Source organism: Gossypium arboreum, chromosome 1 (genome assembly GCF_025698485.1).
Source record: "Gossypium arboreum isolate Shixiya-1 chromosome 1, ASM2569848v2, whole genome shotgun sequence".
Lineage (NCBI taxonomy): Eukaryota > Viridiplantae > Streptophyta > Magnoliopsida > Malvales > Malvaceae > Gossypium > Gossypium arboreum.
In genome coordinates this window covers 4,573,291-4,589,972 of record NC_069070.1, presented here as the reverse complement: position 1 = coordinate 4,589,972, position 16,682 = coordinate 4,573,291, and the positions used below count along the sequence as shown (strand labels likewise).

Genomic DNA, 16,682 nt, shown 5'->3' with positions numbered 1-16,682 from the left:
ACCATCTATTAACTTCTTTGAGGAGAGATTACATAAGAAGATAACTTTTTTTAAATAAATTGCTAATTATATAAAATAATATATGATAATAATATCTAATGAAGATTATTATCCTTTTTTTCATCTGTAGCAAGGATATTTGACATAAAATCTTTAGGATATTTTAAATTTTACCATAACTAGATACGATAAAGGGTTACTGTAAGTTGTACTAATGTTGAAATTAAAAAAAAAATATTTTTTACAAATAAGTGTTGGGGGTAATGGTAAGGCATATTGTATTCTCAAAGGGAGGCATAGGTTCAAACTTTGGAGACGACGTTGTTGAGAAGGGTAACCACAAATCCCGAACATTAATAGTAAAACAGACTTGAAGAATAAAAAAAATTTAAAATAAATTGATAATTATACAGCAATAATATATAATAATGATATCTAATAATGATTATTATCCTCTTTTTTCCATTTGTAGAAAGGATATTTGATATCAAATCTCTAGGATATCTCAAACTTTATCGTCACCAGATAGAATAAAGGATTATTATAAGTTGCGTTAGCATTGAAATTAAAATAAAAATACTTTTTTAAATAAATTGATAATTATAAAATAATAGTATATAATAATGATATCTAATAATAATTATTATCTTTTTTATTCATAAATTTCAAAATATTATACCAATAAATTTCATAAAAAATTAATAAAATTAACAATTAAACCTGAATTTCTATAGGTGAAAAATAGAAAAAGTGTGTTCCGCCATTGAACTTGGCTTTGAATTCAAGGTAAGCTGGTGCTTGTAGTATAATGACAGTAGGTGAAGTACAGCTTGGTTAACCCAAATCCATGAAAGCATAAGCCCAAGAGAGGCCCAGCAAGAACACATCATCTTGATTCCAATTCAATTGAACACGAGAAAATTACAAAAAACAAAAGATCGGTTTCTGTTTCAGTTTAAAGTTAATCCACAGCTTTTTTGTTCACAAATTTCCATGCTCCGTTGCAGGTGCCCCACGCGCTGCTCCATATCCCTCCCATCTACGGCTTCTTCGTGTCCTACATAGCTCCACCCTGTTGGAGTTGACTCACCCGCATGAACATAACCCTAGCTCACTCAAGCTCCTTTTTTTGATAATCCCGCTTCTAAGAAAAAACGAATTATATTACACACGATGATGGGCTCTGAGAACCCTGGCTTCGAAGAATCTCACCTTTCCGCTTCCCGTGAAGAAATGGAAAACCTCGTTCTCGACGACCCGCTCACCACCACCACCGCCACCACCAACAACAACTCCTACTCTAGTTTCCGGAGCGCCAACTCATCGATCTCCGACGCCGCCACGCGCCACCCGCTTTCCCCGCCGGTACTCTCCACTCCGGCCGAATCCGATCCATTGCTCTCCCCTCCCGTATTTCGAAACCCTAATGCATCTGATAACAACTCCTACATCGAGCCCCCTTCTTACGCTGACGTTATCTTCAGCCCTTTCGATGACAACTCCGCCAACGAGATCAACCGCGTCGATTCCACTTCTCACGATCTGGATTCGTCTTTGACGCTCTCCAGATCCTCGTCGTCCACCTCTGATTACATCAAGATCACGGTTTCCAACCCTAAGAAGGAGCAAGAGACCACCAATTCACTTGTGCCCGGAGGTAACACTTACTACACTTACCTAATTACCACGAGAACCAATATTGTGGATTTTGGGTCATCCGAATTTAGTGTCAGGAGAAGGTTTAGGGATGTAGTCACCTTGTCGGATCGGTTAGCGGAATCTTACCGTGGATATTTTATTCCGCCAAGGCCGGACAAAAATGTGGTTGAATCTCAGGTGATGCAGAAGCAAGAATTTGTGGAGCAAAGAAGGGTTGCATTGGAGAAATATTTGAGGAGGCTGGTGGAGCATCCTGTCATTAGACAAAGTGACGAATTGAAGGTGTTTTTGCAGGTGGAAGGGAGACTTACTTTATCGATGAGCACTGATGTGGCTTCTCGGATGCTCGATGGAGCCGTGAAATTGCCCAAGCAGTTATTTGGGGAAAGTACTGCAGTGATGGCGCCACACGAGGTGGTGCAGCCCGCGAAAGGTGGGAGGGATTTGTTGCGTTTGTTTAAGGAATTGAGACAGTCTGTTGCAAACGATTGGGGTGGTTCTAAACCACCTGTAGTGGAGGAGGATAAGGTATTTTTGGAGAAGAAAGAGTGGATTCATGATCTTGAGCAGCAAATAAGCAATGCTTCTCAGCAGGTAATGTTATTGTTCTTTTGGGATTTCGAGATGTACGTTTGAATCTTGTGGGATGAATTTTTGATGATGGTTTTTTCGTGGATCTTGTTAAATTTTCTTTTAGGCTGAGTCTCTTGTTAAAGCACAGCAAGATATGGGAGAGACAATGGGAGAACTAGGATTGGCGTTTATTAAGCTGACTAAGTTTGAGAATGAGGAGGCTATGTACAATTCTCAGAGAGTGCGGGCTGCTGACATGAAATGTTTGGCAACTGCAGCAGTTAAAGCTAGCAGATTTTATCGAGAATTGAATGCGCAGACTGTCAAGCATTTGGTGATGTGCTAAAAACTATTCCCCATTTTATGGTTTGAACTTAAAACATGGGATTGAGATATCTGCAAGTATTCATTTTCTGGAATAATTTAATTTGAACAAGAAATTGAGTTTGCATTATGCTAAATCTCTAGTAATCAGTAAGTTTGGCATTTTGTCAACTTTAAAAAGCTATATTGAATGGAAGGCTTGTTGGTTGCCTGAGAAGATAATTACTGTTGTTACTTTTAATTTCAATATCCGTTGAAATTGAACTGAGTTTCAGTCATTTATATATACTTTTTTTTTTTTTGTTTTTTTTTTTACATTTCAGGATACACTTCACGAATATCTTGGGCTTATGTTAGCTGTGCATGGTGCATTTTCGGATCGATCAAGTGCTTTATTGACAGTTCAAACTCTCCTATCAGAACTATCTACACTTCATGCAAGAGCTGAAAAACTTGAAGCTGCATCATCGAAAATATTTGGCGGCGACAAATCTAGGATTCACAAGATAGAGGAACTGAAAGAAACTATAAGGGTTACTGAAGACGCAAAAAATGTTGCCATAAGAGAATATGAGAGGATCAAGGTAAAATTTTTTATAATATTCTTTTAATCTTGATCTGAGGATAACTTTTTCCCCTTTGTTGTTGATGTGTTAATTATTTTCTTGGGTCATGCTATGATCATTAATATATCCTTAATATATTGCATGTTTGAATTACATAAATGATTGGCTTAATGCTAGATATCCATGAAGTTGCCTGTGGTAAAGATGGTTCATTCCTAATTTGTTGAGTTTTGCCTATATGAACAGTCTTATAACCAGATAGAATGAGGAATATCTATTCTAGCCTTTAGCTATTATTAGACCATAGCTCTTGTTTGTTCATACCGTATGGGGTTTTTCCACTGTTTGAACTATTTTGGTAAGTTGACTCATTGATATTTCCTTCTGGTTGTACTAGTACGATGCTATGGCAATAAGCATGTCTACTTTTTAAATGAACTTAGCAAAGTTATCATCCTTGCACTCTTTAGGAGCCAAATGGGGGATGATATTTAATATCTAGATAAATAAGAGATATATATAAATATTTCTATAATTATAATGTTAATATTAGTAATATTACAGCTCTTAGGTTGCTGCCTTTATTAAATCTTAAGTGAAGCTACTAAAGCAGGATGTGAAAGAGCAACTGAAGATGTGATAGAAAATGTTGTCAAGGGCGCAATGCATACTCTAGGCAGTAGAAAAGTGCTCATCCGAGTGTAGTGAAGTGCAGTATGTATATGTTTGTGATTTTCTATATATAAAATAAGCTTGATATGTATAATTACTCTAAACAGTGATCTGATTTATCCACAAAATATGCAGTTCTTTTTTTGTTGGTCAATGAGGCCGGATTTCTAGTCTAGGTACACCAGGTTTGCACCTGGTCATATGTACCTTGCCCTAAAGGGTTTGAGGCCTTGTTGTCTAGCTATGCATCATCCCTCACTCCCAGTTCTCTTTCACTTTCCTTCATGTGATAAATTGAAAGAAAAGATGGGTGCATCAATGAGCCTCATTCCTGTGCTTTACGAAGATTCTCATGTTGATCTCTGTTCTATCACTCAAATGTACAATATTGGGTCCTTCTGTTGTGGATTTTTTGGGTACTTATATGGTTTATGTTCGCATTTGCTAGTACATGGTCTGAATTTCCATGGTTACCTTCATTTTCTAAGTTTGTTTCATGATGATGTAATTGCAGGAAAATAACAAGTGTGAACTTGAAAGGCTTGACAAGGAAAGACGCGTTGACTTCTTGAACATGTTGAAGGGGTTTGTTGTAAATCAGGTAATTTTGGTTTCTCAGTTTCCAGTCCGTGTTGATGATCTTATTGTTTGAAAGAAACTGTAATGAACTTTGTTCGAGGATACCATGTCAGAGTTCATCCATTGAGCTTATTTAATTGAAATTGCCTTATTTTTTACCTAAAGTTTATTTGGTAAAACTTGTGTCATCCATGTTGAAAGCTTTATCACTCATTCAAGTTGGAGCATTGTTAATCCCGTGTAGTTGATTTGCTTTTAGATATCTCTTAATGCTTTGTGTTTGATTTCATAGTGAAACCGCAATGTGAACAATTTTAGTTGAATGGCAGCTGACATGTAATAGTGAAAATGTAAACAGGTGGGATATGCCGAGAAAATTTCAGATGTGTGGGCAAAGGTGGCAGAGGAGACGAGTGGATATGCAAAAGATAGCTGTTAAATGTTTGAATGTATATTCACTTCCTTGTTTTTTTGGTCCTTTATACTTTTTAATGATTATTGTCCTTGTTAGGTGACAGTTTTAATAAGAATAATAAAAATGAAGAAAACGGAGGAAGAACTTGGGTTAATTTATTATATTGTTATTTTGACTGTTTTAGATTAGAGTATACCTTTTTTAGTGTATGTGTGAGAAAGGCTTTGTTGAACGAGTGCCAAACCTGCACTTGATTGGATGTTATAAAGTGTTTGATACATATTGTCTTTCCAAGTAATCTTTAAATATACATATATATATAAAATTGCCTGCGTTGCAGGTGAAAAGAATGGAAGGATCACCTTGTTTGTTTCTATCTGTGTTTTAATGTAAGGTATGATGCAAGGTCAAGCTTTTCTAAAATAAAATCCAACTATCAAGTGTAAGACAATACATGCATATCTTCTAATTACCTAGATCCGTCTAGATAGAAAGGAACAGGTAGCTTTATATACATAATGACAAATTTATAAACTATATAGAATATTGAAGGGTTAATTAATTATGTTTATCAGTCAAAGTCTACTGTTAAATCTCATAAAATATCATTATATAATTTAAAATTATATCGAAAATTATGTTTAACAATGATTAAATTCAAAGATTAATTATTAATGCAAGTGGTAATTACTGAAGATAAAGTATAAATACAAAAAGGTGTATTAACCTTGGGGAAATGTGTAGTGTAATTAAAGGAAACCCGAAATGAGAGTAAAACAAGAGTTACTGTGTGAAGAGGAGGAGGAGGAGAAGAAGAGTGGTATTGATTGCCCAAATCTCAACTAAACTCCAAAAACACAAACACATCTTCACTTGTCACACATATATTGTAGGTTTACTTAAGGTTAAACCAAATGAAACGAAATTTGCAGGTATCCGTAACTACCAATCTCCTTTTTTCACTATTTATTTATTTCCCATTCAACCTTAGCTTTTTCATATCTGCTTTGCTTTTTCTCTCAAACCGCGTTTCCCCAGGTCTGGCCGTTTCCTTCATATATCACTTTCACTCTCCCCTTTATTCCCTCTCTAACCCTAAAACCAAATACCCGGTAGTCGCTGCTTCTTCTTCTTTTGGTGGGTTCTAAGGCAGTAGAAGCTTAGTTTGAGATAAGAAGAGAATCAAGGGATATTTCTATTTTACTTGCTGTTTTTTTAGCTATGGCCGAGAACGGTGAAGAGAAGCTGCTTGCGGTGGCCAGGCATATAGCCAAGACGCTGGGTCAAAACGACACCATGGCCGACGATATTTTGCAGATCTTTTCCAACTTCGACGGGAGGTTTTCTCGCGAGAAGTTGTCCGAGAAAATGGTTGACGACAACAACCCTCGTGGCTGTGCCGTCCTCGAGCGAGCCGTTAATTCCTTGGACCGTCAGATCTCCCAGTACGTGGCGCTTGATCATCCCATCTGGGCTCACACCGCTGATTCTTCTGCTTTCCTTGACGCTATTGACGACTTGATTCGTACCATGAGGGATTGGGAACCCATGGCCGCCGAGAAATCCGTCAGCGCTTGTCTTGTACGCGCTGATGACCTGATGCACCAGGCCATGTTCCGAGTCGGGGATGAGTTCAGGTCTCTTATGGACCGAGGTGCTGAGTCCTTTGAACTGAATCGAAGCAACCACGAGTCAACCGGGAACTTATCGTTTGATTCTGACGATGACAATGAAGAAAACGAAGATGGACTTCTTCACAACGGTGCGGATCTCGATCATCAGATCCCGGTAGCTCAACCGGTAACGGACTACGACATCGTGATCGACGCGCTTCCCTCCGGAACCGTAAGCGACCTTCACGAGATCGCCAAGCGTATGGTGGCCGCAGGGTTCGTTAAAGAGTGCTCTCACGTTTACAGCACCTGCCGAAGAGAGTTCCTCGAAGAGAGCATCTCGAGGCTCGGATTGCAGAAGCTGAGCATCGATGAAGTCCAGAAAATGCCGTGGCAAGAGCTCGAAGACGAGATTGAACGCTGGATCAAAGCCGCTAACGTCGCCCTTCGTATCCTCTTCCCGAGCGAACGCAGGTTATGCGATCGCGTCTTTTTTGGATTCTCTTCCGCCGCTGATCTCTCCTTCATGGAAGTCTGCCGTGGCTCCACCATTCAGTTACTTAATTTCGCTGACGCCGTTGCTATCGGTAGCCGATCGCCAGAGAGGCTTTTCAAAGTTCTTGATGTGTTCGAGACTTTGAGAGACTTGATGCCTGAATTCGATTCCGTTTTCTCTGATCAATACTGTTTGGTTCTTCGAAACGAAGCGGTTACCATTTGGAGGAGATTAGGAGAAGCGATTAGAGGGATATTCATGGAGTTAGAGAATCTAATTCGGCGTGACCCAGCTAAAGCAGCTGTTCCCGGTGGCGGACTTCATCCGATCACACGTTACGTAATGAACTATCTCCGCGCGGCGTGTCGATCACGACAGACATTGGAACAAGTTTTCGATGAAAGTAATGCGGTTGTTCCATCTAATAAGCTAGATGATCGACGGGCATCTTCGTCTTCGATGTCGGTTCAGATGGCATGGATTATGGAGCTTTTGGAGAGTAATTTGGAGATGAAATCCAAGATTTACAGAGACTCTGCATTGTGCTCTGTTTTCATGATGAACAATGGAAGATATATTGTACAAAAAGTGAAGGATAGCGAGTTAGAGTCACTTCTTGGTGATGACTGGATCCGAAAACACAATGCCAAAGTCCGGCAATACTGCACCAACTATCAAAGAAGTTCATGGAACAAGATTATTGGAACATTAAAGCTCGACAATTCCTCGTTAGCATCGAATGCGATTGCCAAGTCCATGAAAGAAAAGATCAAATCATTCAATACCCAATTCGAGGACGTATGTAAAACTCAGTCATCATGGATTGTATTCGATGAGCAGCTTAGAGAAGAGATGAGGATATCAGTGTCTAGGCTTTTGTTACCAGCTTATAGAAACTTCATAGGGAGGCTCCAATGTATGCCTGAAATCGGGAGGAACACTGATAGGCTTATACGGTACAACCCGGAGGATATCGAGGCGAGGATTAACGAGTTGTTTGAAGGGAACAATGGATCATCTGGTGTCAGGAAGTAGATGCAGATTTCAGGTATTCTTTTTGGTGTTGGAATATGAATGGGTAAATGTAAAATGATTTGCAGTATGGTACAACATTAGGTGTTGTTATATGCATGTTGCACAATCTTTTTCCTGCTTTCTATTTGTGAATTGAAAAAAAAAAGCCATGGTTAGCTTGCCTGTTTTCTAATCATATAATGGCGTTATTTTCTTGTTTTTTTGTATATATAGCAAATTCTAATCATATACATGAGATATTTAATATCATGAAGAATCCTTGTCTAGCCATTTTCTCTTATGGTAGTGTGTATTAATCAACTCCTGGTTTCACTTCTTGGTTAATTGGATGGATAATACTCTTCAAGCTAATCCATAAAATGAAGATGCCATTCTATACGGCATTAGACAGCTTTTTTGCATTCAACACTAAACTATACCTCAATCTCATTTCTGCTTCTCAATTTTAATTTTTTGTTCCATATTTTTTTGGTAAATTAAGATAAAATTGATACCTCTGTTCTTATTATAAGTGGTCAATTTTATCTCATTTCATCCAAAAAGTATACTGCATTGAATAATAAGGGGTCATGTGACACATTTGGATTGGTTGATATTGTTTTCTGAGACAAAATTGATGGTCATAAAAAGAAGTTTTAAGGATGAATCTGAAAATTTGGGTATTGTTTAGGGATCCAAAAGAGGATCTTGTGCCATTTAAAAGAAAATATCTTTGGATCTTTTTAATTAATAAATCGAACCGTTCTCTTCTCCAATCAAATTAGGTGGAAAGGGGGTGACTTTAATTATTCTTATATTTTTCAGTTGCGGAAAATTTGGTCCAGGTCCATGTGGCAAAAAGAAAAAGCTGAAAAAACCTTCGGGGAAGGAATGGGATGGTTTCCTTGAGTCAAAATATTGATAAAATGTGTATGGTGGGTCCAATCCAATATATCTCTTTTAATTGAAAAAATTAAAAAAGAGTATGGGAATCTGAATTTTATTATTAAAATATAGAAAAAGAAAAGCATAAAAGCACATATGACCTTAGAGAATCAATGGTCTCAACATTACCTGACCTAGTCCAATCTAATTAACGTGTGGACGAAAATTCAAAAGGTTAAATGTTTGAAGGATCGGGTTTATCAAAAAATCAGACAGGGATTTATAAGCAGCCTCAGTTGGATGAATACTGTTCCAAAACAACTACTCTGAAGGTGTTCCACCAAAATGAAGCTTTAAGTAATCCACTACCACAGCATTCTCTAATGGTGTTGCTGAAACCTGCACATAAATCTTCCCTCAACTTTCTTTTCCTGTAAAATCGATGGAGTTCAAGTTCGTCAAATTAGGCACATACATATGTACGTATATTGTTTTACCGTATTTTTTGGGACTAGTGATCATGTCCATTAATGGTGTATATACGTCAGCATATGAGATTTTGGTCCCCGAAGCGACCTTTGCAGCCAACGTAACAAATTCACAAGCTTTTCATTGTAAGACCGAGCATTATTGTTCTCGTCCTCCAAACATGTTCCATCGAAGGGCGGCTTAAGTGCCGCGATTAGAACCGGAATGCATCTCCATCGGAGGCGGCCCTGCTATAACCATTTTTCTCACTTCTAAAGCTATAGTACTAGCAGATGGTCAAATATTTATAATTTTCTGTAATTTTAGAAATGAAATCTAAAATTAATTAAATTATTTGTTGAATATCTGAATTTATTAAATATATACATTTCAAAATATTTTTAATAAAAAAAATATGAAATGTAATGTAGATTGGAATAAATTTTTTATCCAAAACGGAAATGGATTTAAATATAAAAAGGGTGTAGAGATGTTCATAACCTAGTTAAAGCTTAAGCTCGGTTCAGAAAAACTTCCTAGATATGGGTTTGATCTAACCGTCAAAATGATTTGTTTCACTATTTAAAAATAATAATATTTCTTATTAAGTGTAATTATAAAAATATAAAAATATTAATATAAAATTGTTTTTATATATTTAAAATTTTCGAAAGCAGACGGGCTCACGAGCACCTTTACAAGGTCGTAGCCAGGGTGCGAGCCTTGGCACCTTGGCAAAATGGTAAAATTCTTTGCTTAGGCCCTCCAAAAAACTAAAATATTTAATTAAGTTTTATCTTCGTATAATCACAAGTGTCTTCGTCCGTTTTATGATCTGAGATTAATCTTGTTTTAACTAGGATGATATTAAGAAAAACCTTTTCAACATTCTTAATTCAAATACTTGGAAAGAAGTCCACTCTCACACCTTTCAACTACTTGTTCGTTAAATCACTCTTAATTAATGAAAAATTATATTTTGGTCCCTCTAGAAATAAATAATTTAATATAAACATTTTTATCACAAAAGTTTTAGCTTTTCCCCATAAAATATTATAATTTTATTTTGACCATTTAACAAAATTTCTTTGCTCATGAATATACATTATCTGAATAGGAGGAATCCATTTTTACAAAAATAAAGTGAATTTAATAATAGTATAATATATATTCAAAGAATAATATTTACAAATTTATCAATTTATAAGTCGCGAAAAGAAAAATAAACATCGATAAATATTTGAATTCACGCCATTTAAATTTTCTTAAGGGTTGAAATTAAATTATTATTTTTACGATAATAGAAATATAATTTTATCATTTTAATAATTTATATTTTATAATTTTAAATAATTAAATCAAATTTTATTATTTTTAGGAAATCAAAATACAATTTTACTTTTAAAATTTTTAAAAATATAAAATAAAAAAATTATTTTAAGAGAGTCGTGGTCCTGCTGGCACCTAATTACACGCCTGGATATCCATCCATATCATACAATGTACAAAAAGAAAGAAAAACACACGTCCAACATCCGAAGAAAACGATGTTAAACTAATTTACTCGTATGCAGTAATAACAACTATAAATGCCTTGACCAAAACGTTAACTACCTAATTAATATTAATGTAATGTTTTGAATAATCTTCATTAAAAATATAATTAAATTTATTTATGAAAGCAAAATATATTATATTATATCATATTTTCGATGTCGGTGAAATATTTTTATAAAAATATGTGTATAAGATAAGGGTTGAGAAAATACTCTTTAATAGATAAACATCCAATAAAACACAAGCGTTTAATACATCTCTATCCATAATGTTTCCAGCATAAATGAAGAAACAAAGACACTACAACAAAAACAAAAGTAAAGAAAAAGAAAGGAAAAAATGAAAACCTAAACTAAGAAATATGAAAAGTAAAAAACAAATGCTCAACCAACAAAATCTATCTTCAAAAACTTATAAAATAGTACTTATAATCCACTAACGTTTAACCTAGCATTGACCATTGTACCCTTAAATAAAAAAAAGAGAGACTTATTTGGACACAAAATTACCCCTGTAGTTTTTCACCCGTTAGATAGCGGTGTCATGAAACCCAAGTTTTAGTGTCTCGACACCCAAAACAGTAGCTAACTTGTGTATCTTGGGGGTCTCGGTATCGCGACACTCACTCCTCGTTGTCGCAACATTATTGGAGTTGAATTCAATTTTTCCATATCAACACCTTTGGGGATATCACAACTTCGGGGGCTCGATATCGCAATGATGGTTTGTTTTCACGACATCCATCCTTCAATATCGCGACTTCCACAACAATATTCTCCAAGATAATTTCATGTTGAAGTTTTGCATCCTCAAGGTGAAAGGTCTAATTGTTGCAACTTTTATGGCGTCGGTGTAGCAACACCCACTCTGAGTGATGTTTCTCTCGAAGTTGGAACATTATCTTCTCCCTACACCAACTCAATCACATTGTTATGTTCCCTATGACACCGTTTGACCAATTTGGGTCTCTAATGGGAAAAAAACTAAGCAAAAACATTTATTAAAGCTTGCACTAAAAATCGACAAAAATATATTAAAGATACTTAAATTGCTTGAGAATAAGCTCCTCGAGTGTATTAGAAAGCCTAATTTGACGTATCAAATTACGGTAGATCAATAAGAAGCATAGCAATAAGATGAGCCTTGGAATATGTTAACTAATAATAAGCATAGGAATCGAATATTAAATTTTTACAAGACATTTCTTGCATGCAACTCAAGATTGATGTTTAGCTAACTTAAGTACTCCTAAAGTAAATATAACTAGTTCACTAAATTAAAGAAATAACAAACCTAGGGACAATTTCAAATGAATAAATACTCAATTATGTGATCCATCACCATAAACTATATAGATACGTAGTAGACACAAAACGCGAATCAAAAGCATTCATTAAACTAATTATAAACAAGCATTCATTAAACTAAGATTGGTTTTCTCGAAAGCGAAATCATTGATGGTGAGTGAACAGAGAGCTATACTCCAGTGCCATTTCAGGCGGAAAAGGAAGCCAACAGGTGGCGACAACAAAGATAGTGGCTTGGGTTGAAGGAAGAAGAAGAAATTAAGATGAAGGAGAAGAAGAAACTTGACAAAAAAATTGGGGGAGAGAAGTAAAAAAGAAAAAAAAAGTTTTTTTTTTAAAATTTGTTTAGATCATGACCTCATTTACACCACGTGTCACAGTTTTATTTTTCCACTTGTCTTGCATTTAATGGCATTAGACTTAGGTAGGTACCAATTTTGTTGACAGGAAAAAATTTTAGGTACCAATCTAGGAAAAAAAATTATAAGTACTAATCTAGGAGAAGTGGACAAATTTAAGTATCAATTTTATATTTAACCCTAAATTCTTATATTTTGACTTTTGAAACTAATGCTTTTGGTAATCGAATTTGATAAAATCTATAATTTTAGAATATAAGAATTTTGATTTTTAACTGTTTTTAAAATATTTTTGCTATGAATATATATAATTTGGTTGAAAAACCATATCGAACTTATTTTTATTAATTTATTGAATTTTCTTATAATATCTATGTATTTTATTAAATTTAATTTACTTACTTTTGATATTAAAGATAATTAAATTGTGCAATTTCGTCTTAGATAGTTGAGAGAAATGCCACAAGTGAAATGTCTCAGGACTGTCTCAGGATTTGTGAAAATCGTTGCTCCTATCTCGATTTAGTAGACCAAGTAAATAACTTGGCATTCTTTTGGTGTTAAATTTCTCAAAAATCAACCTTCAATCACTACAAAATAATTCACTTTTACTAGCATTTATAAGAACAGATAAAAGTAAAAAAAAAAAATACAAGCGATTACTTTCCCGACAGTTCTTCAACCACCAGCTAAGCGGGTGGCTATAAAAAGTTCTCGACGGGCTGAACACAAATACCAGTAAAGTGCAAACACATGCTAGCACAAATGGTTCCGGACACTTTTATCTTCCACTATCAAGTCATTTTAAAGTGTCAACAAAAGTTGTAATAGATTTAAATTTAAATGTTAATTTACATTTTGGAGGCATTTATAATTACTAGCAGAAGTTATATGTTCATTATTAATTGTTTTTTTCCAAAACAAAAAAAATATTAAATTATAAAAAAATACCATAATATCCGGATATCGTAATATTCACATTTATAAGACTAATGCAACCCAAATTACATTGAGTAATAAACATTCTAACCATTAAACTAACACAGTGTTGAACATTCTGAAGCGCATATAATCTTCACGAAAATCTTGTCTTTTTACTTATTTGTCCGAACCATCCCATGTGAATTTGATGCATCTGAAGCCTGCATCTAAATTTAATTGTTAAAATCTCCATTATATATGACAAAAAAAAAAAACCATCACAGAAGCGGCAGTAATTCCAATTTAGCATTAATAAAACAGAGGTCTGAATAACTAAATATCTCATTTATTGACCATTTTGGATCATACTGCAACCAGTCAACCATTGTAGCATGAAAGCAGGAAAGATATTATGTTTCCAAGAAATGAAAATATCCTAAGAAATGATGCTATTTTTAAGTGTATTGGGTTGATGCATGCCACAATAATTTGACTGGACAAAATAATTAAAAAGAAGAAATGACAGTGGGGATTCTTGTGGTTTCAGTATGATTCAATATGATCCTAAGATATTATATTTTACGCCTTGGAATGGATATTGAATTGATGTTACCTCCTTTGCATGATCGTTCCAAAAAATTTTAACCTTATAATAGGGGGCTGGACGTTGAGCCTTAGGGAAGAGAAGCACCATGATGAATTCTTTCAAATATGGGATAGGCGGCAGCCCTTGCTCGAATAAACACAGACATGTCTGGTGCTTCCTGTCCTAAAGATGTGCAAGTAATTGCATAAGTTTGATTATCAAAACAGATATAGTTATTGAATAGAATGGTGGATACTTAAACATGAATGTAATTATATGAGACCTACCACTAAGCATGACTATTGACTTCTGCTATGTTCTTAATGAACTAAAACAGAAAGTGATTAAAAATGACGTAGAGTTAAAAAAGTAATATGGCAAAACTGTTGGATCAAGGAGCTGGTTGGATGTGGACCAGATCTTTATCTTCCCGTGAAAGCATTTACCAAGGTTTGACCTTCAGATTGCTTATCTTGTGCATCATGTGAAGGCAGAGATTTTGAGCTCCCTCCTTGGCTAAGGTCATATTATATTAGAAATCATGAACTCAGATATTTCAAATCCCAGCCTATAAGATATTACATTGGTGAGCAATAAACTAGATCCTCAATCTAGTAAAATACATAATATACACCATCACTAACACATTTACTTGAGATAATGTTTTTTTATAGTGACAAGTGTCACCAAGGTTTTAAATAGATGGATTTTTTCAAGTAGATTGTGCACAAAAAGTTCTATTAAAGTTAACTTATTAAATGGGGCTTATTTGACTTATATGAACTAGTTCGATTCATGAAACCCATGAAAAAACTCATCTACTTAAAGCCCTGGTGAAACACTCGAGTCAAACTAAAGTTACCGGGATAAATAAGACAAATCCTAAAGGGATAAGATTGTATAGAGTTTAATTCCATTAAGACTCTCAATTGTAGATAAGCTCTAATCTTGACTGTCGATATAACTTAATCTGTACCATTGATTTTGAGAGAACTTAACTATAAATAGAGGTCTCCCCCTTCATTTGTATAATATATTGAGAGTAATATTTATTCAAACACTTTGTGTGCATTGCTTTCTTGCTTTCTTCTGGCATTTGCTGTTCTTCTAATTTCATTTTTTTATCCTGAGATTGCTTTCGCTATATTTACTCACTTTTACAATAGTTAGGTTGACTTAAGTATATTTAAAGCGAAGGAATCACCTAAAATTGTATGAATTGTGAGATAAAAGTTTTAATTCCGTGACACAAACACATACAAGGAATAAAACAATCTATGATTTATTGAGATTAATGAAATCAGAGTGCAGAAGAAGATACATGCAAATCAATTTTATTTTAGTACTCATTCCTAATGTTTACTTGCTTTGAGACTTATCAAAAATTGCAAAGTTATTGATAGATTAAACCATCTGGAGAAAAATATTGAATATTAAAGCTTTTAATTTTATATTTTTAGCACTTTCCATGATCTCGATAAATAAAAAATAAAAAAAGCAACCTCAGGATGAAAGAGAAAGAATTTTAAGCTTTTTTTGGGTTCCAGAAATTTATGTAGTACTGAAATCAAAGAAAAAGAAGGTAGAGGGATTTGATTAATTTGGGTTGGGCTGTTTATTTTGGATCATTGTGGGATGAAAATTTTATAAAACAAAACTGCCATTAAAATTTGGGTCAATTTGTTTTGTGTCGAGAAAATAAAAAATAAAATGAAAATATGAGCACTCTCAAACTCAATTTATTTTTATACTACAATAACTTAAAAGGAAAATAGTCGTAGAAATGCCATAGTTATTGATACCTTCAAGGTAAGTATCGATATCACACTCTTTTAGATAGTGTTGTGATTACTAATTTGCCATGTACCGGTACTTTATAGGTTGGATATTAATACTGGGTCTCTATACTTGGTTTTTAAATATTAATATGTTTTTGTTGGGTATCAATACCATACTCATCTAGAAAGTAACGTTAGACATTATTTAACGGGTATCTATACTTATCAGCTAAGTGTCAATACTTAAGGTTAGTTTAGTATTGCTTTTGAGAAGTGTTGTGAAAATTAATTTTGAAAAGTATTTTTGAAAATTTTGGTTTAAGATTTAAGTGTTAAGTTTTCTTGTTAAAAATGCTTTTGAAAAATAAAATATCTATTTAAGACACAATGTTATAAAATAACAAATATGCATTTAAAAAATGTTCAAATTAGTTCATATTATAATATTTTAGTAAGAATATAAAAATATTTTATTATAATTTTTGTTAATATTTTAACAGGATAAATACCAAAACTATACATGAACTATGGTTTAATGTGCAATTGTATCATGAATTTTGATTTTTGTAATTTTATACATAAAATTTTGATTTGATCCAATTCTTGTAAATTATTAACACAATTATTGATATAACATCATTTATGTTTATATATTGCATCCATAAATAATTATATTTATCCAATATAAAAATAAATTGATGTATTTATTTCTTTAAATGTGCATGATTAAACCAAAATTAAAGTTTCAAGTATACATTTGAATCATAATTAGAGTTTCATGTGTATAATTGCACCAAATTAAAATTCATGTATACAATTGCATGTTAAATCAAAGTTGATGTATAATTTTGAGATTTATTCCTATTTTAATATATGAAATATAAATTTTAAATAATTTTAAGCAATTAAT

At 33.9% G+C, this 16,682-nt stretch overlaps 2 protein-coding genes and 1 long non-coding RNA gene across 3 annotated transcripts; 2 read left to right on the top strand and 1 right to left on the bottom strand.

Moving 5' to 3' along the window:
- Nucleotides 1-788: 788 nt before the first annotated feature.
- Nucleotides 789-4,942, top strand: LOC108482869 (sorting nexin 2A-like). The gene is made up of 5 exons (XM_017785957.2): nt 789-2,253; nt 2,357-2,566; nt 2,880-3,140; nt 4,309-4,395; nt 4,732-4,942. Exons 1-5 carry the CDS (start codon nt 1,174-1,176, stop codon nt 4,810-4,812), a joined length of 1,719 nt encoding a protein of 572 aa, XP_017641446.1. The 5' UTR covers nt 789-1,173; the 3' UTR covers nt 4,813-4,942.
- A 1,067-nt stretch (nt 4,943-6,009) lies between these two features.
- On the top strand, nt 6,010-8,188 carry LOC108482868 (exocyst complex component EXO70B1-like). The gene has a single exon (XM_017785956.2). It carries the CDS (start codon nt 6,010-6,012, stop codon nt 7,930-7,932), a length of 1,923 nt encoding a protein of 640 aa, XP_017641445.1. The 3' UTR covers nt 7,933-8,188.
- A 5,279-nt stretch (nt 8,189-13,467) lies between these two features.
- Nucleotides 13,468-14,387, bottom strand: LOC128290277 (uncharacterized). The gene is made up of 3 exons (XR_008279971.1): nt 14,282-14,387; nt 14,022-14,177; nt 13,468-13,629 (listed from the first exon to the last, which is right to left on the bottom strand). It is a non-coding gene; the product is annotated as an uncharacterized LOC128290277 (long non-coding RNA).
- Nucleotides 14,388-16,682: the final 2,295 nt, after the last annotated feature.

Bases quoted from the DNA above. Each gene is read 5' to 3' on its own strand.
- LOC108482869 (XM_017785957.2), top strand. From the start codon at position 1,174: ATGATGGGCTCTGAGAACCCTGGCTTCGAAGAATCTCACCTTTCCGCT. The intron at 2,567-2,879 runs GTGATGTGCTAA...TTTACATTTCAG, and splicing joins CGCAGACTGTCAAGCATTTG to GATACACTTCACGAATATCT. The intron at 4,396-4,731 runs GTAATTTTGGTT...AAATGTAAACAG, and splicing joins AGGGGTTTGTTGTAAATCAG to GTGGGATATGCCGAGAAAAT.
- LOC108482868 (XM_017785956.2), top strand. From the start codon at position 6,010: ATGGCCGAGAACGGTGAAGAGAAGCTGCTTGCGGTGGCCAGGCATATA.